Consider the following 27,214-nt stretch of genomic DNA (forward strand, 5'->3'; position numbering starts at 1 on the left):
TTGGTCCCACTAACGCCTAAGATTGTCTCAATCTCACGATAGGTTACATGACGATCTTGCAATATCAGTTCGCGCACAGCATCAATGGTTTTCGGAACAACAACTGATTTTGGACGACCTTCACGAAATTTGTCTTGGAGTGAACTACGACCACGATTGAATTCACCATACCATCGATAAACACTGGTCCTTGATGGAGCTTCATCGCCTAAAAATAAATTAAGTTCATCCATGCAATGTTGCTGAGTTAATCCAAGTCGAAAGTTGTAAAAAATAATCGCACGAAAATGTTCACAATTTAATTCCATTTTTGGACCGAGATGAATCTTTTAAGTTACTGTAAACAACACAAATAGCGCTGGTATTTCAAAACGTTCTGGGTACGTAAAAGCCAAAAAATGTCAAACTTTGCGATACAGCTGTCAGTTGCCAGATTGCAACACCAAGGTTGCCAAATCCCGAAATATAAAAGGCACCCCTCGTACCTCATCCAGTTGGATTGAGCATACCTGTTTTTCTTCTGACTGCGGTTGGCAAAGATGTTTGTTAGTTTGATGCCAGGAAACCTTCCTTAGCCCCCTATCTTTTCACTCCTAAGCTTCTCGTTAGCGGTGTGTTTTCCCACAGCAATGAATGGGTTCTATTAATGGCGAGGCAGTAGCCTCTCTCGCCAATGCGTCCGCTACTTTGTTCCCTTTGTACCCCTGTGTCCTAGGACCAAAATTAACAGGATGCGATTGTACGTTCCTAGTATATTCAGTTTCTCGATACACTCAAGGACCAGTGAGGACTTAATCTCACGGGATGAAAGAGCCTTGAGTGCCGCCTGACTGTCGCTCAGAATAGCAATTCGCTGCTTACGGAAATTTCTGCCATACTTTCGAGCCATCTGTGCACCAGTGCAGGGTACACTCCTGGAGTTTCCTTTCAAATTCAGGTCTACTCTAGTTTAACTTATCGTCCAGTTCAATTCTGAACTTCTTTTCGAATTTGATGACTTTAGTGATATCATCTCTTGATAGCTGGGTAAGTAGAAGTTTTTAGATGGCGTCACTTTTCCTCTCCCGAAGCCTTCCCTGGTAATTCGCAATACGGTATGCCTGGCTAATTCTAGATATCTGATATATAACTTCCACGATTGATTGTTGATTCCATGCCCGAACCAATAAAAGCCGTTATAAAAAGCGAAGGAGAAACTACAAGAAGAAAACTACAGAAAAAGAAAGAGATTTCTATTGTTTCGCATTTAGTTTTAAAAATATTTCCCATCCTCCACTAAATACTTGTTTATAAATAAATCGAAATAATAAATGTTTAAGGTGTCTTCCTTTTTTGTCCGGTACTGTATACTTAATACAATACAAATACTGTGGCAGTTCTAAATTTCGCACGTAATTCCCATACAAGTAGGCATACATACCTACATACAGATGCCACCGCAACCTTGTTTATTTACCTGTTGACCACATTGCACTCTAAAACTCATCCTTCCCCCCAACCCTTTAAACAGCAACCCTTGACGAAGCCAACCCACGTAGTCATAGCAACCGACAATGGGCCACCTCGCATGTGCGCCCTCATTGCTATAGTGCCGGTCCAATTGTTTAGTCCATATTTATTGCTTTATTTTGCCATTTATTTGGTTTGCCAGCACGGAATCCCCAGCAGCGGCGAGAAAATACGCAAACAAAAGGCAAAACAAATATCTGACACAAATAGCGTTAAAAAATATCAAAAGTATTTATAAAAATTCACTAAAACGAATTTCACTGCTCGCTGGCCTTGTAACATATTACGAAATTTGTAAAGGAAGAAATTTTAAACGTCTGCTTATATTTTTATATTGATTTTTTACAAAGAAACATTTTGTACCAATTTCGCGATTTTTTAAATCCAAAAACATAAAAAACAAAAAAGATGTTGCGCATACCAGGAATGCCATTTTTGCCTGGCACCACGTTCCGAGATGTAAGTGTCTATAAGAATTTACATATATGCATAAATATACATACATACATACATATGTACATATATTCCAGATGTCCCGCACGAAGTACCCGAAGCCCCAGAGCTTAATGAATTTCCAAGGCATCAGCATGCTAAACGATCGCCAAACGCCCGCCATGGTGGATGCGGGCGGCATGTGCATTGACATAAATTGCCCGCCCACGGCCACGCCTTCATTCTATCCTCCACAGACTGGTCCTAAACTGCCACCATGGATTGCGTATGACAAGAAAGTGCTCGGTTTCGACGCGTTTTTCAAGGAGACTTTGCATGAGGTTTACAATGCGCCTTATCAAGTACGAAAAGTAAAAATTATGTACTACCTCGAAGATGGCACCATGCAAATCACTGAACCGAAAATTGATAACTCTGGCTTACCACAAGGTTGTTTAGTGCAACGTCAGCGTATACCGAAGCCCCCACCATGCCAAAATGAATTCATCTCGATATTGGACTTGAATGTTGACACAACAATAGAAATATTCGATCGCAAATACCATATAACGAATTGTGATATTTTCACTCGCCAGTTCTTGAATCGTTCTGGTATAGCCGTACCTGATCCGGTCGATATGCCAGTGTATGAGAATATATTTGCATATTTGTCCATAAAGTTCTTTCGTCGGTAAAGGTTTATTTCATTTTCAGAGACCCCACGACTGAAATGCGGAAGCGGTCAGGGAAGAAGACCCACAATCAACCTCCAAAAAAGCATCCATTCGCTCAGTTTTTAGCATTCGATCGAAAAGTACTCAAGTTTCATGGTTATTGGGATGATCGTTCGGAGTTTGGCGATGTGCGGAAATTGGGAATATGTTATTACTTGGCCGACGATACAATGGACATAAAGGAAATTTTTCCACGGAATTCAGGTCGTGAAGGTCCATCACTTTTTCTCAAACGAGGCAAACTCCCAAGGGTAAGCATTAAGTAGGGGCTAAAATTTTACTAATTTATGTAGATCCTCAAATGTATTAACGATGATTTTGTGCGGAGAAATTTACGCCAATGAATTGTGGATAATCCCCCGTTGGAGTATCCCATTGAGTTTATTTTGTATACGATGCAAGCAACTCACAACTTCTAGCTTCGGTCATTCGCCCATTCCAGGGCGCGCTCAATTGTGTCCATTTTAAAATCCACATTACTGGAATGTGCATAAGCTTTGCATGCAGTCTAGGACCAGTTGAAAAGTAAAATATCTAAAAACAGCAGATAATAAACTCCACAAGTGTTGATGGCTCCCGCAAAGACAACAACGACCATTCCCATGGCAGCCGGTTCTACGTTACCGGAATGACTCGGGTTTTTCCCGACCAAGGGCTGACGCACCAGTAAACTAGCCCTATATAGTGTACCGTATCCCACTACAACGACCACTACAAAACTGGCACCACTTCATGCACAAAAAGACGGCCTAGGTACACTCAAAAACACGGAAAACGAAACACTTCTATCATAAAATTATCGTCACTCCACTTGTCCAAGACGTGGTGAGAACATTAATTGATGATATATGGGCCGAGCTGTTTTAATAAGGAAGTTAACTGGCCACATCACATCAAGTCCTGGAAAATACTCTAAGTAAAGAAGCCGATAACTGGATAAAGAAACAGAGCGATTGGGTCTGGTCGTGAACGAGGACAAAACGAAGTACCTCCTGTCATCAAACAAACACTCAACGTACTCGCGTATCGACACCCACGTCACTGTTAACAGTTACGATTTCGAGTTTGTTAAAGACTTTGTTTATCTAGGAGCCAGCTTTAACACCGATAATAATGTCAACGTTGAAATCCAACGGAGAATCTCTCTTGCGAACAAGTGCTACTTTGGACTAAGTGGGCAATTGAGTAGTAAAGTCCTCTCTCGACGAAAAAACACACACTCTATTAAGCTCTCTCATACCCGTTCTAACGTGTAGCGCAGAAGCTTCGACGATAACAATATCCGATGAGGAGTCATTTGGAGTGATTGAGAGAAAGATTCTGTGGAAGATTTTTGAACCTTTGCACGTTGGTGACGGCAAATATCGCAGACGTTGGAACGATGAGCTGTATGAGTTTTACGACGGCATAGACATAGCGCAGCGGATAAAGATACAGTGGCTGCGTTGGCTGGGTCATGTCATCCGAATGGGCACAAACGCTCCGGCCCTGAGTATTCGATGCGATGGCAGCTGGTGGTAGCAGAGGAAGAGGAAATCTTCCTCTGCGTTAGAAAGATCAGGTGCCGGCAATTGAGAAGCAAAGTCCTTTCTCGATGAACAAATGCCCTCTTTGGAGGGCGTGAAAGATATATTCTGCACAGGATCTAAAGTTTCATGGTAGCAGATAGTTGACAAACATGACACGAATGCAAAGGCACGCGCAAACACAAACAAAGAAACGCGCTCAGAAGGGCATGTCTGTACTTAGAATGATTGACATTCGCAACTTCGTAGAGGAGAGCGCATCTGTCGGCCAGCTATTCCCATTCCCTGCCATTGTTATACAAATTCGACTTACCTTTATTACAGTTGTTCTCAAAGCATATTTCATTTATAGGAATTTAATGGACTTCCGCTACCTGGTCAAGAAACCCCTCAAACGCTTTTGAATGTCTTGGGCACAAGCATGCGAAATGTCCGCTACACCCTCGATCCCCTAAATATGGGCGAGAAGGAAGTACTCTACTACGCTGATCGCGATCTCCAAATTGGCACAGTTCTAAACGTTTATGGGCGTGCCGTTGTCCTCACCGATTGCGATGAGTATACACAGGAGTATTACAGAAAACGAGTTTGTATCATATTTCCAGTATTTTCCGAAGTATACACTTATATTCTTTCTGATTTAAGTATGGAATCGAGGACTTCACCCCTGCACCAATACCATTGCGTGGCGACGACTGTGCGCCGACTAAGCAAAAGGAACGAATATTGCCGCCTTACAATGGTTGGGGTTCATATGAGGACTCTGAGGGTAATTGCATATCAGTGGAGCCTAAGCCGCCACAGTCGGACTTTAAGAAATTCATCAAACTGGATCGTTATGTACTACGATTTGGCGCAAAATTGCTATCCACCATACGCGAGAACTGTGAACGCATATTCGTCATTTCCTATTACTTATCCGATGACACAATACAAATCTTTGAAATTGCCGAACGCAACTCTGGCTTCCTTGGTGGCGAGTTTATGAAGCGTACCAGAATACCACTGCCGGGGCAGGAAAAATTCACCTCAAAGCGTCCGCAATGCTATCAACCATATAATTTCTATATCGGTGCCACAATGAGCCTTAAAGATCACATATTCCACATTGTATCCGCCGATGAGTACACTCTCATATACATGGAACACCATCCGTATGAGGTGGGTAGTGCACAACTTTTGATGCAGCTTTTTTCATATTTTACTTCTAGTACCCAATGGCTGATATTAAAACAATAATGGCGAAAATCCGTGAAGCGGCAAAGGCGGACTACAAATCCTTCCTGTGCCAGTGCTTGCCCGAGGGTGCCGAGTCGATTAAAGATGTTAAATTCATTGGATTTGATTCACTTAAGCGCGCACTCATTAATCTTTTGAACGACGACATCACCAACCACGAAATAATAACCGTTTGCCGTTACTTTTCGGCGGAAAAAGCGCCGCCACAGTCGTGCAACCGGGAAACAGTGCGCGCTGCTGTTCATTTAGAGTTGAAGCGTTACCTATGGAATGCAATGGACGAACTGAAAGAGCATTTACACCACATCAACCCACTTAACAAGCCATTCCTATCCGAAACTAAATTACGCTCCACGATAAAGGGCTGTCGTTTGCCGTTCGTGCCAGAACTGGTGGATGATCTGCTGCTTGTTTTGAACCATAACGACTGTGGCGAGGTTGAGGTGTGCGACTTCCTTAACTTCATAGATATGGGTTGTGGCAAAGTGCCTGACATAGCCCCGATGAATATCAACTTCGAACTATGCCCCAAGATACCGTTCCTGCATAAGGGTCGTTTAGTGAATATCACCTGTTTCCTGCAGCATTTGGGGCTGGATGAGGAAACAAGGCCTAAGGAAGAGCCCGTTGTTTAACGTCGAAACTATGGGGACAGGAAAAAGGCATATCATAATTTATATAAGATTTAATTTTCTATCGCACTTACATTACCAAAAACCTCTTTTTAGAGTAAAATTACTTTGTAAATGAAAATAATAGCCCTGTTTTAGAAACCTATCACTCCATATTGTGTTCACATATCAATAATGCGCTATTAAAAATTTTGCTAAATAATTTAGAAGCGTTAATATTTTTAAACACATTTTAAAGGATGCATAAATACATTTACATTATATCGAAAACCAAGCAATGCCCCTAACGCGTAAAACGTATGAAATACGAAATTTTCAGAATGACACTTTTTAAACTCTGGCCGCTGCACAGTGCGGCCGATTCCCAAAAAGCTGGCCAAAAGTCGAAAAAAAAAGTTTCTAGATAGAGTTTTTTTGTCTTTGGGTTGGCTACAGTAATGCCTTGAGTAGTGAAAACCGTTCATAGCAACGTCCTGTACCCTAAGTATCCTCTGTATTTTCAGTCGCAACGTGGCCTTCGTTTGAGCATCGTATTACTGTCGATGAATAGTGAAAGTTGTACACATTTGAAAGATTTTGTAATGGAGTAAATTGAACAAAACCAAATGGAATCATCCTCGGAAGGTTAGTAAAATACGAGAAATCTTTAGTACATATCAATACCTCGACACAAAATTTTTAGCTGCAGCAATACGTAGATACATTTTTTGCAATTTTTTTTATAAAATTTGAGTTTTCAAACTGTATAGTAATACAACGCCGTGATATGCTGCTTTGAAACCTATTAAAGGTTACTCAAAAAAGTAATGGTTACTGAATAAAACAAGATTCAGCTGCTACCACTTGCTACCTTGCGACCCCGAAAACATATAAATTTACATGCATCTTGATTATGTTCTAGAATATACGCTATTTCACGTGAGGGGGTGGCCAATAGGGGTGGAAGGGGGTGGATTTTCAAAATTTTAAGATCAAATTCGTAATCAGCGACCCCGACAACCCCCGAGTAAGAAATTTTGAATCAATTACTTAATTTTTTGAGTTTTGGCCAGCTTTTCGGGAATCGGCCGCACTGTGCGCTGTAAGATCGTAAGAGTCATTGCTTGGCAGTTGATATGCGCAAGTTTCAAAGCATTTGGAATGTTAGAAAATAAGAATTTAACTGATATAAAATACAATACTTGAGCATTGTTACTCCGCAGTAATAACGGTTGTAGAATTAAGTGTTACTTTTAACACACAGAATACAAAAATGCAATTTCACAGTAAAAAGAAGAATACTGCTTTTGTAACAATGCTCCTAAATATTAAATATATATATACGGATATCTGAATGAAAGCAATTGCTAACTATATAGTCACATAGAGCGTTTAGCTCAATTCAGTTGCATAAATGCAGCTTTTACATATCTACAATTTTGATTCTGTTAACCAGTTGAATGTCTGTGGCTTGCGATCTGATGACGGATTTATCGCCACATTGATGATTGTTGGTTTGTCCGTAAGTTTTTGTGCATCTCTTAGCGCAGCCTGTAATTCCGGTATCTCCTTGCAGAAGTGGCCATTTAACCCGAACATTTTCATCATTTCTTCATAGCGCACCTGCACCCCCAACGCTGAGGGTGGTGTTCTGTAATCATAAACGTGCACATAAGGCGCATACAATTTAAAAAAAAACTATTGCGTAGTTGACTCACACTTGTGACAAATCGCCAGAATTTCGAATGGTATCGAAAGTTTCCTGATCGAAACCACCATAGATACCATTGTTATTTACAATGACAATAGTAATAGGCAGCTTATAGCGCACCATTGTCTCTAACTCCATTCCAGAAAACCCAAAAGCGCTGTCACCTTCCACACATATTACACGTTTGCCAGGGAAACGATCGCGACAGTAAAGTGCTGCCGCAACAGCAAAGCCCGGTCCAACGCCCATGGTACCAAAAGTGCCAGCATCTAAGCGGTGACGTGGCAAAATATTAAAAAGCATTGAACGTCCAATATCCATGGTGTTGGCTCCCTCACTAACAATTATCGCATCGCGTGGTATTAATTCACGCAGATGATGAAACACTGTGTAATAATTTAGTGGTGAGGCAGTATCCAATGCCATGCTGCGCACTTGTTCACGGTTACTCTTGCATTTGTTGGCGAGTTCCACCCACCAAGGATTTTCGCTCTGAATTTCGAAATTCACTGCATTCATTTGTTCAAAAAGTTGCTCTGCAAATGGTTTAATGTCCGATTGTATGGCAATAGATGCTTGAACGGAGTTATGTAGCTCTTCAGGACAAATGTCGACCTTTTCAAATTAAAATAGTTAATTTATAAAGTAAATACCAAATTTCACAAAGGAAAATAGAGTTCGCACCTGAATAAATTTGGCATCAGCACTGTAACGTGGCGGTTTTCCAAAGTGCAAAATCCAGTTCAGTCGTGCGCCCAGCAGTAAAACAACATCGGCTTGCTGCAATGCCAAGGAACGTGCAGACGAGACACACTGTGGCGCAGCATCCGACACAACACCTTTGCCCATCGGCGTTGGCAGGAAAGGCAAGTTGGTGTTCTCAATAAAATGGCGCAATATATTCTCTGCGTGAGCGTAGGCGGCTCCTTTTCCGATTATAACTAATGGCCGTTTTGCAGAGCGCAACAAATTGGCAGCACGTATAACATCGACATGAGCCGGATATACTAATGGTGGAGCAGAAAGTGGCAATGTCTTGTAGATCTTATCCTCCTGTACACGTGATTGCAGTATGTTTCCAGGGAAGTCAAGATAAGAAACGCCTGGTCGTCCGTACGTCGCATAACGTACAGCCTTCTCAACGTGAAGTGGAATGAGCGAAGCGGTAGGCGGACGTGCAGCATACTTGCAGTATGGACGTGAAATTTCAACTTGGGGATATTCTTGAAAACCGCCAATACCTTCGTGATCCTGGCTTGTAGAACCAGCGATCACCAGTAACGGCCAACAATTTACTTGCGCGTTTGCCATGCCCCCTGAAAAGAAATAAAACGGATGAGTTTTGTCTTTGCTTACAGATTCATTATAACTCTTACATACCGGTAACATGAAGCAATCCCGGCCCGGAAACTACAAGGCACACGGCAGGTTTACCAGTTAAATAACCAATTGCTTGAGCGGCATAGCACGCCGACTGCTCGTTACGCATGCCAATATACTTGAGGCCAGCCGCTTGAAAAGCCATTGACAGCTCGATAACAGGTATTCCTATGATACCGAAAACATATTCCACACCCTGAAAAAAAAAATCGCAATATTATATACATATAAATAAGTGAAACTGTATTCTAATAAGCATAAATCCATGTGAGCAAATATTCAAAGGAATTCACCAGCTATGCACCGATGTTAAAATCTCAATAGCTGTGATTAAAAGTTCTACAAAGATGCCATTAAATGCTCGCCATATAAAATCATAAATTTTCTCCAGGTATCGACAAAATACATGGAAAACAACAACACAAAATATTCTGAGTTGGTATAGCCGGTTTGAGTTGAAAGCACACAACTGCATATATACGACCTGATCAGTCCCTGACAAAAAAGTCAATTTGACCAACATCAAAAATCCAATGTAAGAGATAAAAAAAGGAAGGGGGAGAGATTTTTTTTTTTTTACAGAAAACAAAAGAAAATATAGTACATTGAAAAATAAGTGCAAAATAACAACAAATATTATTTGTGTTTCACATGTTTTACACCAAATCAAGCGATACTTTTATCAAATTGACACAAGGAACTGGTGCGTGTTAAATGTTGTATAGTAAAAAACAGAGACTATTGTGTTAGGACTGCTGGAAAGTACTTGGGAAATTCCAGCAAAACGTTTAACTGTTGAATGCACAAATAAAAGTTTGATGTGCAGATGTAAAGGTAACTAAAATGAAAAGAAAAACTGCATTAAAGGCTATATTATCATACGATGTAAAATCCTCATTGGTGTTAAATTTCATGGAGAATTTCAATATATTAGCGGCACATAATCGTAGCCTGTTGTTATTATTTTCAGGATACTGAAGGATGAACGGAAACGGAGACCGAATAACCAGATATGGAACAATACCGATATCGTTAACAAATCACTGGAACGGAACGGATTTATATCCGGGCAAGGACTGTCACTTCAGCGGCATTCCCCTAACAGTTATAGGGAATGTTTATGATGTTACAACAACTTTGCTGGAAAGAAGAGTTCACTTTGCTAGAACAGTATCGACACGAAACAATGATAAATCGTCAGACGCAGTGCTTGTTTCATAGGAGATGTTAGGTATTTATAATCTGAATATATTAAAATATGCATATGTACATATTTCCATGATAAATAAAAGGAAGTTGCTTGAAGTTAAAATCAAAGCCCAATTCGTATTGAATTTCAACAAAACGTATCAAGAATTTTGGGGTGTTTCATCGCACAGATTAATCTTTAATCTCTACTCCGTATTATTAATCTAATCCGCCTAACCAAAAAGTAAGTACCTGCATTTGCATGCAAAACTTTATAATCGAATTCGTGCCATAAACAAAAACTGTACAAGCGCACTTTGATCAACGATCTTTGTTGTTGATAAAGTACAAAGATAACCAGAGCCCAAAATAGTACGTATGAAGTTGTGTGCTTGTATGCCACCTGTAATATATCTAATATTCTCAAGCAAGAGTTCCCTTTTCCACTAACCTAAGGCATAACCCTTTTGGTAACATTCTTACCTGCTCTTTTAGGGACTCCGCGATAATTTGGACTGCTTCAATTTCCGACATTTCACTTTGAATATTTCTATTTTTACTTTATTATACAAAATTCGTAGTTACGCTAAAAAAGTTTAGCTTGTATTTTCAGTTAATTGCACTTTATTTTATCTTATTAGCCGAAATGCCCTATAAGAAACAAATATATGGTTGAATCAGTTGAGCTGATTGTGACAGATAGAAATAAATTGAACCAAATGCAAAAGCATTGCATCCAGCACTCAACAAAGAACCGATAACAATCGATAGATAGTACATAATCGTTACTCTGCGTTGCCAACGTTTTTAACACAGAAAGTAGGGGCAGTTGGTAAAGTTAAAACTCAGTACAGAGAAAGCTCTAAACTGTTTAAGATACATATATATATAAATATAATACCGGTGAATAGAAAAATTCAACGGGAAAATGTAAATTAATCCATTTCAAACATTTATGAAATACCAAATGCTTTATATAACTTATTATATTTAACAAAACCCATGAATTTCATCTAACAAAAATATTTTCTAATTTGAATTTGAGAACAATTTTTGATCGACAGTCATGGCAGTATAAAAGTTAACGCCACAAAAATTGTTGTATGGTATATGGTGAAAAGAAAATGAGTTTAGTTTGATGCCAGTTTATTTTAGTTAATTATGAAACAATTGTTTGCAAATTTCGTTTGTTTAAAAAATAGGAGCCAAAATAAATCGATGAGCAACTGAAAAACTGCGTATGTAACATTACTATATAAAATCCATAGTTTTACGCGGATATACAGTAGAAACTCGATTACTGCACATACTCGATACGAATCAGTTATTTTTTCATTGCGTACTCTGTACCGATTTAGATAATAAAGTAGTTAGAGGAGTCCGCTCCGAAAAACTGGAGATAAAGCAATAATTCCGCCCATCCAATCACTGTAGTGTCTTTCAAGCGGAAGTCACTGCTATTAAGGAGGACTTACAGCGATAAATACGAGAGTATTATCCACAAATAAAGTATTTATTTTATTATACAGTCGCCGCTATAAAAGCGCTAGAATCCAAACGCACTCGACAAAAACAGTCTTGGAATGTTCTAATCTTCTGAATGACAGGTCTTAAAACTGAAAAGTAGACCTTTTGGATGCCAGGCCATAGGAATATAGCAGGAAACTTCAAAGCAGATGAACTTGCTCGAATTGGTACAAATCTAGATACCCTATCCAATTGTTCCCTATCCAACGTTCATACCTATGCCCATAGCCACTTGTAAATTACTGATAGACAGAACAACTATTAAAATAGTAAATTAAGCAAATTGGGAGTTAAGCAAATTGACATGGCCGAAACTCAATAGTGGTCGTTCAAAATGCCTGCTAAAACTCAATAGAGAGAATACAAGAACATTGATAGGTGTATTAACCGGTCATTCTCTAAAAGGTAACCACGCAGGAAGGCTGGGAGTTCCATACTATGATTATTGTAGAAGCTGCTGCAATACAAATAAGAGGAAACTATTAAACACCTCATTTGTGAGAGGGAAGGATTAGCTAGAAGAAGACTTTACACGCTTGGTAGAGCACTTTTAACAAATGTAGCGGATATAGCGCATCTTAAACTAACGAAGTTAATCTCGTTTACAAAAGCCACGGGATGGTTTAAAAGGGATCCCATAGTGTAAGGAAAAAGTTCCAGTGGTATCACAATAGACAGGTCTAAGAGTGTCATATTGGCAGCCACCATACCAACCTACCAATACTTGCGACATTAGAAAACTTATACCTCGATAATTGCAACATTTTTTGTTTGTCCTCTTTTGATCTTTTTAGGTTGTATTTTTGAGAATAAATTCTGGTAATAACATTTTCTGATTTGAATCAGCTGAAGTACTGATTTGAATCAGGGCAGTATCGTCTATTTCTAACTCAAACGTGTTGCTCTCTGGTCAAAATAATGAGACACGTATTTTTTTTTTGCCCGAAAAATTTTTTTTTCAAGATTTATCGGCAATTTTGTGTTTTGGCTCAAAATCGATTTTTTTTAGTTATACATATAAGAAAATTTTTTTTTAAAGGCTCATAACTTAGTCAAAAATGAACCGATTTTAATAATTTTGGGTTCAAAATGATCGTCTTTACTTACACGAGCGATTTCATGTAGAAACAGTTGCAAAAAATAGTTAAAATTTTTTTATTTTGCAAAGATCGAAGAGTCTCGAGATATCGACCTGAAAAATACAATAGTGCATGGGATGATCTTATTGCGACTTCATTTCAGTCATCGTTCCAAAAACTGTTTGAAAAAGCTTCTGAACGGGATTGCGATGATATTATTTCTCTTTCGGAGTTACGATTACAGAAAGCTGATGATGCATCCAATATTCCATTCATTGCAACTTGCAACTCGAGTAGTAGAACCTAGCAGCAATTTCACAATCGTAGCAATAAGCAAACCACATAAAAAAATTGCAAAATTTATGAAATTAATACTATTATGAATTGAAAATAGCAAGGAAGCTAAATAACTAACAAATCACAAAATCTGAAATCGAGCAACAATCCATTGCGCGAGCTGTACCAATTTCCAGTATAAAATAAATAAAATTTTAGTCACTTCCCAGTTTTCCCTATTAAAATGGTAAACGCATTAAGTTTTATTTACGAGTACTGGTCAAAGTTAATGCAATACAGCTATTCGAATATTTTTAATTTTCGCACAAACTTCTATAACTTTTTGCAAGCGGCCAGCTTAGGTATCTGTAGTTTTTAAATCTATAAAATATTCAAATAAATTTTATATACTTTTTTTTTTAATATCCGGAATTTTACGAACGCTCGATTAATGAAGTTAAAGAATAAGCCCCAACAAATATCTAATAATTACCAACACCAAACTGCCTTAAAATAATAATTTTCTTCTCAATCCTCAATCTTAATATAAATATCAAACGAAAGATGATATGTCTAGCTATTACTTTTCGCCAGAACAAATATAGATTTTTTATAGTTGCCATTGCGTATACTTTATTCGTAGGAGGAAAGTTCCACTATTTTTCCTCGTGAAATGAAACAGCAAGAATGTAGAGGTTGAAAAGTAATAAAAGGTATTAAACATTTATATATATATATATATAAATATATATCTTCTTTTTTTCGGAATAACTGTAAGATAGGTGAGAAACAGCAATTTAGCGTGTCGCATACGCACACACACATGTGAATTTACCGATTTTACGAATTAGACTTACAAGATAAAATTCGTTGTATTGGACGACCTCAGTAGATAAAGCAGTGAATGTAGTAGGCGAGGTTGCAAGTACAATATATTGGTTCTAGTATTGCGTATAAGCCTTATCGAAGCCAATAACTTTTATTCACTTAACATAGAGTTTCTAAAAGAAATTTTTTGCATCATCTACTAGGTAAATGCTGAGTAGGAAAACCAAATTAAGATTTAAAAACTTAATCTTAGTCGTTAAGTAGTAGGGCGAGTTAAAAGATATAATAACATAATGCATTAAAAAATAATAATATATCGGTATTTTAAAAATACTAAAATAAATTAGGGAAATAAATGAACACTTTTTTAAAATGGAACCTAACGACCTCTTTACTATGCAGTTACAGCTTGTAAATATTCTATATGCATGTAAACGAAGCGACAAAAGTGTTTGAAAAAAGTCACCTTAATGAGTTTCACTTGTACTTGTGCTTGCATACATATGTACATACATATATATTTTTAAAAGCTGAATTTCAACTTCATGCATTATATACAATAAAAATGTGGTTCGACTGAAAAGCTGACTTTTTGCGCATTTCAAACATTCTAATATTTTTACTTTTTTTATTAATTAGCAAATGTTTTAAATGCGCATTTATCCGTAACTTACAAATATTTGTCAGCAACTCTAATTATTGTTTATTAACACCAGGTTTTTTACATTCGGTTTTTAAGTAAAAAAAGAGACTCGTGCACTTTATTGTTAAGGTATTTGCAGTTAACCCATTTGTCGCCGAATTGAAATGGGCGTGTTTAATGTGGGACCGCGTACCAATAGAAGGAGTGATTATATATAAACTTAAATGTTTCTAAGAAAATCGGGTTATTGTAACATTCCTTCTAAATAAATATCATTCTTCTATGAAATAAAATCGACCGCCGTAGCCAAATGGGTTGGTGCGTGACTACCGTTCGGAATTCAGAGAGAATGTAGATTCGAATCTCGGTGAAAGACCAAAATGAAGAAAAAGTTTTTTTCGTTCCTCAGCGGGCAATGGCAAGCCTCCGAGTGTATTTTTGCTATGAAAAGCTCGACATCAATCATACCATTGCAAAATCCTATGTTATCCCAGTTTTTATTCGACGTTTTACCACTAATTTTAGTGATCCGTATACCCTAAAGCTCTAGTATACGTCCCTAATTTTATTTCATCTAGTTTATAAATGATATTAGCAGACGCTTTGCATTTGTCAGGCACCTATTATTGTAGTATATGCAGACGACTTAAAATGTTTGCCTCAATAAGAAACCGAGAGGATGTCCTTAGGCTACGGGCAGACCTTAATGAACTCGCTTCTTGGTGTACATATTCATGTATCTCTGTAAATAAAAAAAAAATGTTTTCAGGTCACTTACGCTAAATCACGTGATATTCTACAATCGTCATTTAATATCTCACGTCCTCTAATCTGCGGATGAGATCAAAAACCTTGAAGTAATTTTTGTCTCTAATTTTTCCTTTTCAACTGATATCTATTATATTATCTCAAAATCATGCTCTATCTTAGGCTTTGTTAGACGTAATAGTGCAAACTTCTCCGACCCTTGCACTGTTCACCGCGTTTTTTCGATCTAGGTTGCAATATGCCTCATTTATTTAGAGACCTTATCACCAATTTGCTATCGCAAAAATGGAACGGGTGCAAAAGAAGTTTCTTAAATACGCCTTAAGATCTTTGAATTTTTCTGTCCCATATCCCTCTTATAGGTCCCGCTTGTTATTAAATGGATTTAATTCGCTTGAGTGCGGAAGGACGATTCTATCACTCTCTTTTGTGTTTAATTTAATTCAAGATGTAATTCGTTGTACGTTCTTTTGCAACGCATGTACTTCCACATTCCGGTTTTATCTCAAGATAATCAAAACGAATTTTGAGTCCAATGCGGCTATCTCTCGAACTCTGCGCAAATTTAATGAGATCTCGATTTCCATATCGTTAAGATTTGCAATAAATGCTCTTCTTTGTTGAATGCATCATTTAATTCGCTAATTAATAATTGTTATTGTTTTGATCAAGTTGTATTTAGTTTCAGCGCGTTTTATTTTAATTAATTAATGGTTTATATTAGCACTACTAGTCAGTAGTCTCTAAGAACAGTGTTTTTTGACTAAAAAATTAAATAATAAATTAAAATAAATAAATAAATTCCATCCAAACTTGAATATGTGGTTTTCATTTGGAGGCCCTACTTTGATTGCTATACTAAAAGACTTGAGCATATCCAAAAGTTGATTTTTCGCTTCGCCCTTCGATCTCTGAATTTTGTGGAAAACCCATAGTATTCATATATTGCCAGATGTAAGCTAATCAACTTAAAATCATTAAACTTCGGTAGAACTATTCTCTCGCTCTCATTTGTCTTTGGTATTATTCATTGGATAATTGATTGTCACTTTTTTCTAGAATGTACCTGCCACGCAGGCTTCCAGAATGGTTTCCAAACTGACGTGATATACACAGATTCGGATTTCTCTAAAGCCTTTGAAAAAATCTCTCATACGATTTTAGTAACTAAATTGGCATGCCTCGGTTTTCATTCAACTTTCCTTGATTGGATTCGATCCTATTTAATAAAGAGATGCAGTACTGTAGTTATCGATGGAGTTTCTTGGAAACAGTTCATCGCCATTGTTATTTTGTTTTATTTATTAATGATATTTGTTCGTGTTTTTCCTTTACTTATTTTCTTCTCCATGCTGATGATCTAAAAGTGATATAAGAAATATATATCTGATATAAGAAATTCTAGTGATTCAACCGTCCTACAGCCTGAGTTGAATAATTTATTTTCCTGTTGCCTTATGAATCGTCTATTTCTTAATATTAAAAAATGTCATAAAATCATATTTTCTAAGCTTCAGAACCCCCTTAATACCTCTTATCATATCAATTATACATGTGTTGCTTCATCCGATGTCATAAAAGATTTAGGGGTTTTCTTTGATGCACAGGTTAATTTTATCACGCATTTAAATTATGCCGTTTCCAATTCACTTGCTATGCTCGCTTTTATTAGACGTCACTTCACTGACCCATATACTGTTAAGATATTATACTCTGCGTTTGTTTGGTCCAAATTAGATTATGCTGCTTTTATTTTGAGACCTTATCATGCAGTCCATATAAATCGAGTGGAGAAGCCATCATCCGAATCCCGTTGTCGTTTGATTAGTCTCTTTCCATTAAGTCACAGAGGTACTTTTCAGGCAGTATCACTTATCTTTGATCTCATTAATGGCAAAATTGATTGCGCCGTCCTAGAAAAAATTCAGTTTAATGTTCCTTGCAGAAATTTTCGCTGTTGCAAGATTTTTCGCGTTGGCTTTAGTATAGCATTATACGAGTATAGTGTCGATGCGTCTCTCGTTAGAACGTAGTCTGACCAATTGCAGCAATTTAATGGTTTCTTATGCTGATAATCTAATTTTACCACATTTTTTAATATTAAATATTGTAAATTTGTATTTTAGTTGTGAATTTATATCTTAAATGTCGGTTCTGAATTTTGTTAGACATTAATGAATAAATAAATAAATAATTAAAATAAATAAAGAATACATAAATTTTCATATCCCTCAACACTGTTCGAATATAAATTTTTTTTCTTGAAACGGCCTAGAAGTAGAGTCTTAAGAGAAATGATATTCTTTGGCCTTTGATTTATTTTCGTCTAATTTTCAGTTTATAATATTGTTGAATGAATTTTAGAGTTAATTTGAATCAGATACCTTCAGTCATTAATTGAACTTTTGTTACTTAAAGAAATAAAAAGCTAATATAGGTAATCCTATGGACAACGTCACAATTCATTCCAATGAAATGTAGGTTTTATATAATTCGAGAGTACATACATATATTTAATTTAAAAAATAAATACACACTCGAATTCCGCCTTTGAAATCCCCAGGAAATATAAATCGAATCCCATTCCAAAAATGATATCTTGCATTCGTAACACACGGGCTGAAAAGTCCCGGGCCTCACAAAGATAACACGTTTTTTTGTTCAAAATTAGCTTTATTCATCAACGTAATTTCCATCAAAGACTACAATTATTCCAGCGTCACTCTAACATTTCAATAACACTTTTGTAGAACGATTTATCTTTTGCCTCAAAATAGGCCCCAGTTAACCAATGAATAGAATATCATAAAATTTTAACAGCTGCATTCTTAAGGTTAGTTCTAACTGACAAAGATGTGAATGCAATAAGCAGTGCGATCTATGTGTTAGGCTCGAAACTTTTCAACCCAGTGTTACACCTGCTAGTAGTGACATAAATAAAAATGTATTGTAGTTTTATGATAATTTAATTAATATATTTGCACTTTTTCTGCAGCAAATTCTAACACTTGGATTTTACTGTTGAATTTAAATGAATTTGATGAGTCTGAAATTATTGTAAAAAAACTTTATGTCAATTGATGTGCCTTTCAAATGTGTCAACGGATCTCCGGCTTGAATTCGCAGAGGAGAGAGAGAGGCAGTGAATCTAAGGCAGTTGCCCCAAAGAGACATTGGCAAATTAAATATTATATATATAAGTATATTATACTATAATATATTGTATATAGGTATAATTGGCGCTTGCACCCTTTATTCGGTGCTTGACCGAGCTCCTCCTCTTATTTGTGGTGTGCATCTTGATGTTTTCTCACAAATGGAGGCACCTACAATTTCATGGCTCCTCCGAACAGTAGATGGTTTTTTGAGGAAATTTTTCATTGCAGAAATACACGCGCTATTGCCTGCCGAGGGGCGACCGCTAAAAATGTTTCTATCAATTTTTGTGCACTTCCCAATGGGAGTCACACACCAACACATTCGGCTACAGCGGCCACCTATAATATGGTATACTATATATTAATATCAGAAAAATTTCCCACTCTGGTATTCTCTGATTATTAGATACCAATACCCCTCGAAATTGTTAACCATAGTGGGGTCCCCTTTTTTTCAATCAAAGGTGTGGACGGGCTAAAAGGTAATTTAAAAATCCCACTGCATTTTAATGGCAAATCCACCGCCCGGATAGGACTAGAAACCATAGAATTCCGAGCGATGTTATTCTCAGTAAAACCAAATAATTTGTTTATGATCTTTTAAAACTGTTTAAATATCAGCGCAATATTTATTAAATTCACAGTTTGCAGTTTTAGATATATATCACTAAAATATATGTTTGTATATACATATATGCACATATCTATAGCCTTACAAATGGGCTTAATAGAGATGGGCAAAAGAGATGGACTTTTAATGCTTAAATTACAAATAGATTTACAATAATACCAGAATATCCGATAGGTTATCACTTTCAGTTGTTTTTTACAGTTTTGTATTAACAACATCGTCCTTGGACTTTTTCTTGTCGATTTCGTTCCATTTCTGTATTTCACCCGAACCGAAGAGCCAAAATATCACTGCGGGTATTATGTAGGCTGCAGCACCTATCAGAAACACGTTGTGCCATTGATCGATGGTATTCTAAAACCAGAAGAGAAATTCAGAAATAGTAAATAGAACTTTAATATCCAACTTTTTTGCAATAGTTAACTAAACTTACGCTTTCTTTGGTAAAGGCAGCCACTATCATTGGTGAGAAAATACCAGGTGTGGTACCAACGCAGTTAATGATGCCGTACAGTGTGCCTGCATAGTTGGGCGCCAAATCTTGAGAGTTTTGCAGGTTGGAAGATGTTGCCGCACCGTTGAAGCCTAATGAGATCGTCATAATGGCGACACAAAAGTAGGGATCTCTGCCGAAATATGCCAGTACAACGAGCATTATTCCCGGCAGAATATGTGCTGCAATAAAGATAATGCAATACATACATATATATATTATATATTTTTTTTTTTGTGTAAATTAATAACTCATTCGATCGACTTTTTCCAAACTTACACGACAAGCAAAACACTTTGCGCATTGCCGTCACAGACAACCAATTCTTGCGGCGAATGAGATCGGCGACGGCGCCAAAACCAAAAGCGCACAACAAGCGAGCCAAATGCGGCAAGCTGGAGAGGAAGCCGGCAGAGGACAAATTGAAACCGAGCACCTATTCAATAAATAACACAATTTGTAAATTGAAGACTATTGTGAATGATTTTTTGGTAGTTGTAAGTACTCACTTCACTGAGGAACTTAGGTGTAGCCGTAATTAGGAAGAACAAACCCCACATGCTACCATAATGTAAGAGCAGTAGCGCCCAGAAGGGTAGCGAAATAAGGAGACTCTTATATGGTGGCCACCTCTGGAAAACAAAGAAAAATTTGAAGAAAACTACGCCGGAAAATATTAAAAAAATATACCAACCTTCTTGGTGGTGATAGTATCACCGAGGCTCTTTTCAATGTATTCACGCTCCTTGATCGTTATGGAGTTATGTTGTGCTGGGCTATCTGCGACAATGTAAAACCAAACCAAAGTAACAATCAATACAAATAGGCCAACCATATAGAAAGCCCAGTCCCAGCCCAAACCCTCAATCAGTATGCCGCTAATGGGCCACGTTATCACAGTGCCAAATGTGCCACCCATTAGTGCAGCAACAAACTTTCCTTTCTCATCGGGCGGCGACCATTTTGAGACTAAATCTGATCATTACAAAGAGATTAGATGTAAATTAGTAGAAGTATTGGGAACATGAAAATGTGTTTGGTACTCTCGTTAAGCCAGCATACTTACTATGGCAACAGGGATAGACTACACCCTGAAATTTATATAAATATTTAGTTAGCCTACTGTGATTTCATTCTCATAATGAAATTTCGTAACTTACACCCAAGAAACCAATCAAGAAACGTATGGCGAATACCGCCCATTTATCCCAAGCTGCAGCAAGTGGTGTCAGCGCCGTTAATGCGGCGGCACCCAAGCAACTCCAACCTGCCACCGGCTTGCCTCCGAAATTCTCAGCCAACATGCCCGCTGGCAGTGAGGTGATCATATAGCCATAGAAGTAAGCACCCAGCAAGTTGGCTTGGTCCGTTTGACTCCAGTTATAGCGAGGACCGTACTTGGAAAAGAGATTTTAATGGTTATTTAATTGAAATCGATTTTCTTTTTAATAAGTTTTGTTTCCTATGCAAGCGCATTTTTAATTATGCTTACATTTGGCAGCGGTTCGGTGGCATTTGAGTGCGTCTGCTCGACCATAGCAATAATATTAATACTAAGATTGACACGCATCATATAACTCATGAGACATGCCATAAAGAGCATCACCGCTATGTTGAAGCGTTTTGGAATATGAACTGAAAGAAAGAAAGAAAGCAAGGAGAAATGTTATACAATTTTTGAAAAACGACAACAAAATAGTGTTAAAATTCGAATGGTATAGAGGTATAGACATATTTTTAGAAACAAGCTTTCACAAAAAGAGGCATTATTGCCAGAAATTTCTGCCCTGTTATCCACAGAATAAGTTGAACTGCAAAACAAAGTAATTAATTTTAATTAAGGCCTTGGTAGTGTACGCTTTCCACTTTTAAACTAAATATTGTCACGTTGCATGCTTTCATAATGACTTCAGATATTTGTTAAAATATTCACATGGAAATAGTGTATTTAAGGAAATATGTACGAGGTGTGTTCAAAAAGTAAGATGACTTCTCATACATGCCATTCAACTATATAGCGTACGTATTTTGGTTTGCTCTGTGATTTTCTGCTATGAAAAAAAAATTTAAATTTTTTTAACAAAATTATATCGTTATTTTGATTCAGCCACGGTACTCACCGGAATTGGTCGCTTGCGATTTTTTCTTCTTCCAAAAACAGAAAATACTTATGAAAAGACGGATATTTTTCACAATTGTAGAGATAAAAGCCGAATTTTGTTAGAGCTCAGGCCATACCAACACACCCATTAAGATCTACACGAACTGATCTAAAATGGATACCACTGTAGGATCATGGTTATATTGCGAAGAGCTGTTTATCACTGAATCCTTTAAACTACCGGATCACTGTAATGTTTTTAAAGAGGAAATAAACGCTATTCACGAAGCCTTAAGATAGTTAGAGATAAGCAGAATATCTGCATTCTATCAGACAGCCAAGTTGCACTAGGGACGCTGGACGCATTCCAAACAACGTCAAGGAGTGTCTTGCATAGTCGCCAATCTCTTAATGAGATGGCTAAACAGTATCGTATTATCTTGTGCTGGGTTCCAGGACACAGAGATATACCAGGGAGCTGTAGGGTTGCAAGAGAAGGTACCTGTAGGCCAAACATAAAATATTTTAGGGGGGTACCTCTTGCAACTTGTAAGCTTCTTTTTATGGACGCATTAATCAGTTCTGTAAACCACAGATGGATCAACGCCAATACCTGTCAAATTGTTAGGCAAACATGGCCGAAGCTAAATTTACGTCCATCCACGAATATTATAAAAATGAGTAGACTTCAAATTAGGACCTTAGTAGGGGCCCTCACAGTATATAGTCTCATAGGAAATCACGCAAGGAGATTAGGCGTTTACATGCATGATTTTTGTCGCAGCTGTAGGAATTAGGAGAAGTTGGAAACAATTCAACACCTTTTTTGCACATGCCAGGCTCTAGCCAGAAGCAGGAGCCGATATTTAAGATATGGACAATTTATATTTATTTAGACATCAACAACCTTTTACGCTTTGTCCAAAGCTCAGGATGGTTCAATCTGGAAGGGGAAATGTAGCCCAGTCCCTTCGGCTCACGACGGACACATTTCGTGGTATAAGTGGCATCGCTGTTCTATGTGCAAGCGGGTGCTACACCTACCTACCTACCTACCTACCTTTGGAAAAATCGTTGGCACAATTGTACTCTACCTTGAGGGGGGCCGCTTTGAAACGGACAAACAAAGTAGATATAGACGAATAAACATATTTTTGGAAAAATAAATAAAACGTTACTACACTTTTAGAACACACCTCGTATGGAATTTTTTTTTTACTACCATACTTTCGCACACAACTTTTACATTATTAGCTACATACATACGTACTTTACCGCATTTTCTATTATGAAAATAAACGTATTAACTTTGTCACGATATGGTACTATAAAATCATTTGAACACAGTTTCAAAATTGGTATATTATGACAAAAAAAAAAATGAAATTAAATGAATGACATGCATATTTTTCTCAAATTAATTGCGGAAAGTTTATTTATTAATCAACGAAACAAGAAGCGTTATTAAGTTGTTCATAAAAATTAAAAATAATTAGCGCGTACACTTCTGTTAGATCTTTGGTCGAGATCCTCCTCCTATTTGTTGCGTGCGGCTTGTTATTGTTCCACAAATGAAGGAACATACAATTTTAAGCCGTTTTTGCTGTTTCATGCACGGAGAATAATTCATTTTAACGAAGTTATATAACTCGACTTAAATGTATCGAAAAAGTTTTCAATCGTTTTTCTGGAAAACGACGTTTTTCAAGTCGGTGGACACTGAATCTACTCGACCGATCTTCCTGAAATTTTGTACACACTTTCTCTACATAATTACCGAGGTAACCCTGGGAGGTTCTTTTTTTCAATTTTTATTTATTTTACAATAAACAATATTATGCGATTTATCGTCTAAAAATCGCACTTCTACTTCAAATGTAAAAAAAAATTGAAAACAAATTTTTTTTTAATAAAAACTCGACAGGGTTACCTCGGACAATTGATTACCTAATGAAAACTCTTTGGTTTTTTGATTTCAGATGATCCAATGCTGAGAAAAACTGTCCACGGCAAATTGCCTTTTTTTCGAGACGTCTGCGTAGATCTGCTGTCAACGGCTCAATTTTGTATATTTTCTTGTGAAAATTTTTGAAAATAATATATTTTAGTATGATTTAATATTTAATATAATATTTAATATGAGTTTACAGTATACTAATTGGATAAATAAATTTACATGAATCATCTTTCCAAAAAAAATTCATAAATAAGTGCATATTTTTAGTGGAAAATTCAGTATTGTGAAAATACAGCTTTGCAAAATTCTATGAGAGATATGTAGATATCGATGTTCAAATGTTGACACCTCGAATCTGCCTCGATTGTTATACGTCAGTTCCGCGTAATTACAATGTAAAATATGTATGCGACAGTGCTTGAGCTTACAGCAGTGTTTTAACTTTTAAAGACGAAAGCAATTACAGGTGCACATATCTACGAGCATGTAGAAGTAAATGCTTAACATCGATATATTATTGTTGAAATGCAAATTATTTTCACTTCTATTTGGGCTTTTGAAAATACTAATTTTTTCGTTGAAAACATAACATTAATTTCTTCTTTAAAGCACTTCAAAAAATACATCATTTTGTCCCGAAATAAATTTGCATACATAATTTTAATACCCAGAATATTTATTTTACATTATTTTGTCTTTACAGAATTATGACCCGCAGATATTTAAGCTGTTTAGAACTTGTTTCACATTTTTTCAAGAATTTTTACCCAAAGTACTTGGTTGTTCAATAAGTGAATGCTCACGCTCTGCTAAAGACTTTTCGTCATCAATTAGTACAATAGAAAGATGGGTTGCTGAATTTAAACTTGGTCGTACAAGCCTTGAAGGCGATTCACGTCAAGGAACAGGAACAACTACAGAAATCGTAGAAAAATACAGGATATCGTATTGGAAAATCGTCGAGTGCCTGAAAGAGATTTAGTAGAAGCCCTACGCATCTCACTTTCGAATGCGACTTTCTCAAAAAACATTTAGAGCGTTTTTAAAAGGATAAGGTGGATTTTGTACAGCGATTCATCACTATGGATGGGATGATCACATGATCCGAAATCAAAACAAGAGGTTAACCTGGTTCTTCGGCTCCGAAACGAGAATCGGTAAAGAAGGTGTTAGTTTTAGTTTTTTTGGATGCGAAGATAATAATTTAATTATTATCAATAAATTCTGAATATTATTGTAACCTTTTCGACCAGCTGAAGGAAAAGAATCGTGAAAAAGGACCCAGTTTGCAGAAGAAAGAAATATTTTTCATCAGGTCAATGCACCCTGCATGCATGGAAAGCGTTTTCATTAACTGATGTGGCCATAACAGCTGTGGAAGCATATTTTGCAGCACTTCAGGGATGGAATTCATAAATTGGAGTCCCGTTGGTGCGAGTGTATTGATGGTGTTTTCTTAACGAACCCCAAAACTGTTTGAACAACCTAGTAATTTCGTAATGCAGAATTTAGAACAGCTTCCATTTTGTTTACATACATTTATAGATACAGGTATATGAACTTGATAAATGGTAATTTTCGCTAAAATTGACATTCCAAAAAAATTTATTAACTCCAACTATGAGTAAGCACATTGCGTATTGCAAATGATTTATTATTATTATTTTTTTTAGAAAAGTAAGCAAAATCATTTGCAGTAAATTTTAAATAAATTTGAAAATATACTAAGGCAAAACGACTGTAATCATGTAATTAACAAATGTATAGCTATGTCTGCTCCTTTATGCACATATACATTTACTTATATAATTTACAGTACTGGCCAACATTTAAGTACTCTCTTAGGAAGTTATTTTAATTTAATTTTAATAAATCTATGGTTACAGTGCCTTGCAGAGGAACATAGTGAAAATAATACTTATAGATAAAACTTAAAAGTAATTATACATTTTAGTTTCAATTCGTTTAGTTTAGCCAATGACACGACCGGTATATCTTACAGAGTAGAGTTATAACATACGTACAATTTTATTTACTAGTATCGAAAATGTTAATAACATCTCCCATAAAAGGTCAATGTAAACTAACAGTAAGAAACGTGAATGGGAGATTTAAAGCAGATGTAGATTTGGAAATGAAAAATCAATATTAATGGTAATTTTTTTTATTAAATCATGGTAATTTTTTTTATTAAATCACCTCCGTGAACAGTTATCAAAACTCTTTACAAATACCCAAGACGCAATTTCTGAAGGAGTAAAAGATTTTATTCAAAAAAAAAATTATTAAATAGTGAATGAAACTAATTCTCGTGATATGAATTTTTTGACGAACTTTCCATCAACAGACAAATAGATTTCAAGGAGGTGACCACCAGCAAAGCATTTCGCCAAAAAACATGCAAATCTGAGTTAAGTACGCAGAAATCCACCTACCCAGGTATCCCCAAAAACGAGAGAATCTGTTGCTCTTAGTACATATTGAAATATTGGAATGATTTTTTTGTACTACTTCCTTTCATATTACAACTAAGGTGAGACATTAAGTAATTATTATTAAAGTGTATGCAAAGTTGCTCAAAACTTAGAACCTTTGGCCTACAAATCAAGTTTAAGAAATTCACAGAAATGTAAATGTAAATATTATTGAATAAAAAATCTTCCATAATTAGCTTTACGAAACTTAAAAGTCAAACAATTCAATTATAAAAAAAATATATAAATGAAATACATTATTCGGCCACTGTACCCGAATGGGTTGGTGCGTGAATACCATTTGGTAGTGCACAGGTGCGATGGCTCAGGCATGATATACCAAATGATAGAAAGATTTTCTTAATAGCGCCCCTCGGCAGGCAATGGCAAGCCTCTGAATTTACTGATATTTCTGCCATAAAATAGATCTTCACAAAAAATTGTCTGCAGTTGGCGACAGTGAGCCCTGCATAGAAATAGCGAGCAGAGAAGTGGCGAATAGAAGGCACCTAACGTCAATGTTTAAGTCACAATGCATATCGGCGGTACTGTTCGTACCTATATGTAGGTGCCATAAGTACTATGCTATGGAGTAAGAGGATTAAATATATAATGCATGTAGGATGTATTCGGACTCAAACCCAAACTTCTATGTCATACATCCATATTAGTAGAATTATAGTCGTATATGTATATAGAAGTTTATTATTTAGGGATACTTTTGATTATTTTCCGGGGAACTAGGTAAAGTTGTGTAACGTGGTTTTAATCTGATTTCGAGTTTTTAGTGGGTGTTATAAATATTAGTGGGTATTAACTTGGACAATCTTGTCACTATTCATATCGATTATCCGCTTTTTAAACCAGTCAAATCAGTTTGTTCAGCTCTGATTGTATTTCGTTTTCGTGTGGCGTACCCTTTAGTACGGTCCAACACCAAAAGGACTGT

The 27,214-nt window shown here is 36.6% G+C and overlaps 3 protein-coding genes and 1 long non-coding RNA gene across 5 annotated transcripts in view; 2 read left to right on the forward strand and 2 right to left on the reverse strand.

Moving 5' to 3' along the window:
• The first annotated feature begins 1,659 nt into the window (after window positions 1-1,659).
• On the forward strand, window positions 1,660-6,131 carry LOC128868516 (EF-hand domain-containing family member C2). Its single transcript, XM_054110693.1, has 6 exons — window positions 1,660-1,968; window positions 2,040-2,587; window positions 2,656-2,926; window positions 4,554-4,787; window positions 4,847-5,362; window positions 5,413-6,131. Exons 1-6 carry the CDS (start codon window positions 1,918-1,920, stop codon window positions 6,073-6,075), a joined length of 2,283 nt encoding a protein of 760 aa, XP_053966668.1. The 5' UTR covers window positions 1,660-1,917; the 3' UTR covers window positions 6,076-6,131.
• LOC128868517 (2-hydroxyacyl-CoA lyase 1) lies at window positions 6,111-11,068 on the reverse strand. Its single transcript, XM_054110694.1, has 5 exons — window positions 10,814-11,068; window positions 9,143-9,338; window positions 8,447-9,078; window positions 7,770-8,377; window positions 6,111-7,702 (listed from the first exon to the last, which is right to left on the reverse strand). The coding sequence occupies exons 1-5, from the start codon at window positions 10,862-10,864 to the stop codon at window positions 7,483-7,485; spliced, it is 1,707 nt and encodes a 568-aa protein (XP_053966669.1). The 5' UTR covers window positions 10,865-11,068; the 3' UTR covers window positions 6,111-7,482.
• Window positions 10,342-25,482, forward strand: LOC128868519 (uncharacterized). The gene is made up of 3 exons (XR_008455132.1): window positions 10,342-10,574; window positions 24,495-24,948; window positions 25,045-25,482. It is a non-coding gene; the product is annotated as an uncharacterized LOC128868519 (long non-coding RNA).
• The window catches only part of LOC128868518 (sialin), a 74,039-nt gene continuing 66,025 nt past the window's right edge, over window positions 19,201-27,214 (reverse strand). For both annotated transcript variants that reach the window (XM_054110695.1, XM_054110696.1), the window contains exons 3-10: window positions 21,226-21,368; window positions 20,894-21,130; window positions 20,800-20,824; window positions 20,428-20,708; window positions 20,243-20,365; window positions 20,013-20,169; window positions 19,674-19,915; window positions 19,201-19,594 (exon numbers count right to left, since the gene is read on the reverse strand). In XM_054110695.1, the coding sequence (XP_053966670.1) occupies window positions 19,436-19,594; window positions 19,674-19,915; window positions 20,013-20,169; window positions 20,243-20,365; window positions 20,428-20,708; window positions 20,800-20,824; window positions 20,894-21,130; window positions 21,226-21,368 (1,367 nt within the window). In that variant the 3' untranslated portion in view covers window positions 19,201-19,435. The remainder of the gene's footprint in view (window positions 19,595-19,673; window positions 19,916-20,012; window positions 20,170-20,242; window positions 20,366-20,427; window positions 20,709-20,799; window positions 20,825-20,893; window positions 21,131-21,225; window positions 21,369-27,214) is intronic.

Source organism: Anastrepha ludens, chromosome 6 (genome assembly GCF_028408465.1).
Source record: "Anastrepha ludens isolate Willacy chromosome 6, idAnaLude1.1, whole genome shotgun sequence".
NCBI classification, from domain to species: domain Eukaryota; kingdom Metazoa; phylum Arthropoda; class Insecta; order Diptera; family Tephritidae; genus Anastrepha; species Anastrepha ludens.

What these genes read in the sequence shown, in the direction of transcription:
- LOC128868517 (XM_054110694.1), bottom strand. Translation starts at nt 10,864, where the DNA reads ATGTCGGAAATTGAAGCAGTCCAAATTATCGCGGAGTCCCTAAAAGAG. An exon ending in CGGAGTCCCTAAAAGAGCAG is followed by an intron (nt 9,339 to 10,813) that starts GTAAGAATGTTA and finishes TTTTTTTTTCAG; the next exon opens with GGTGTGGAATATGTTTTCGG. An exon ending in CTGATGCCAAATTTATTCAG is followed by an intron (nt 8,378 to 8,446) that starts GTGCGAACTCTA and finishes TAATTTGAAAAG; the next exon opens with GTCGACATTTGTCCTGAAGA.
- LOC128868516 (XM_054110693.1), top strand. Translation starts at nt 1,918, where the DNA reads ATGTTGCGCATACCAGGAATGCCATTTTTGCCTGGCACCACGTTCCGA. An exon ending in AACGAGGCAAACTCCCAAGG is followed by an intron (nt 2,927 to 4,553) that starts GTAAGCATTAAG and finishes TTTCATTTATAG; the next exon opens with GAATTTAATGGACTTCCGCT. An exon ending in AGGAGTATTACAGAAAACGA is followed by an intron (nt 4,788 to 4,846) that starts GTTTGTATCATA and finishes TTCTGATTTAAG; the next exon opens with TATGGAATCGAGGACTTCAC.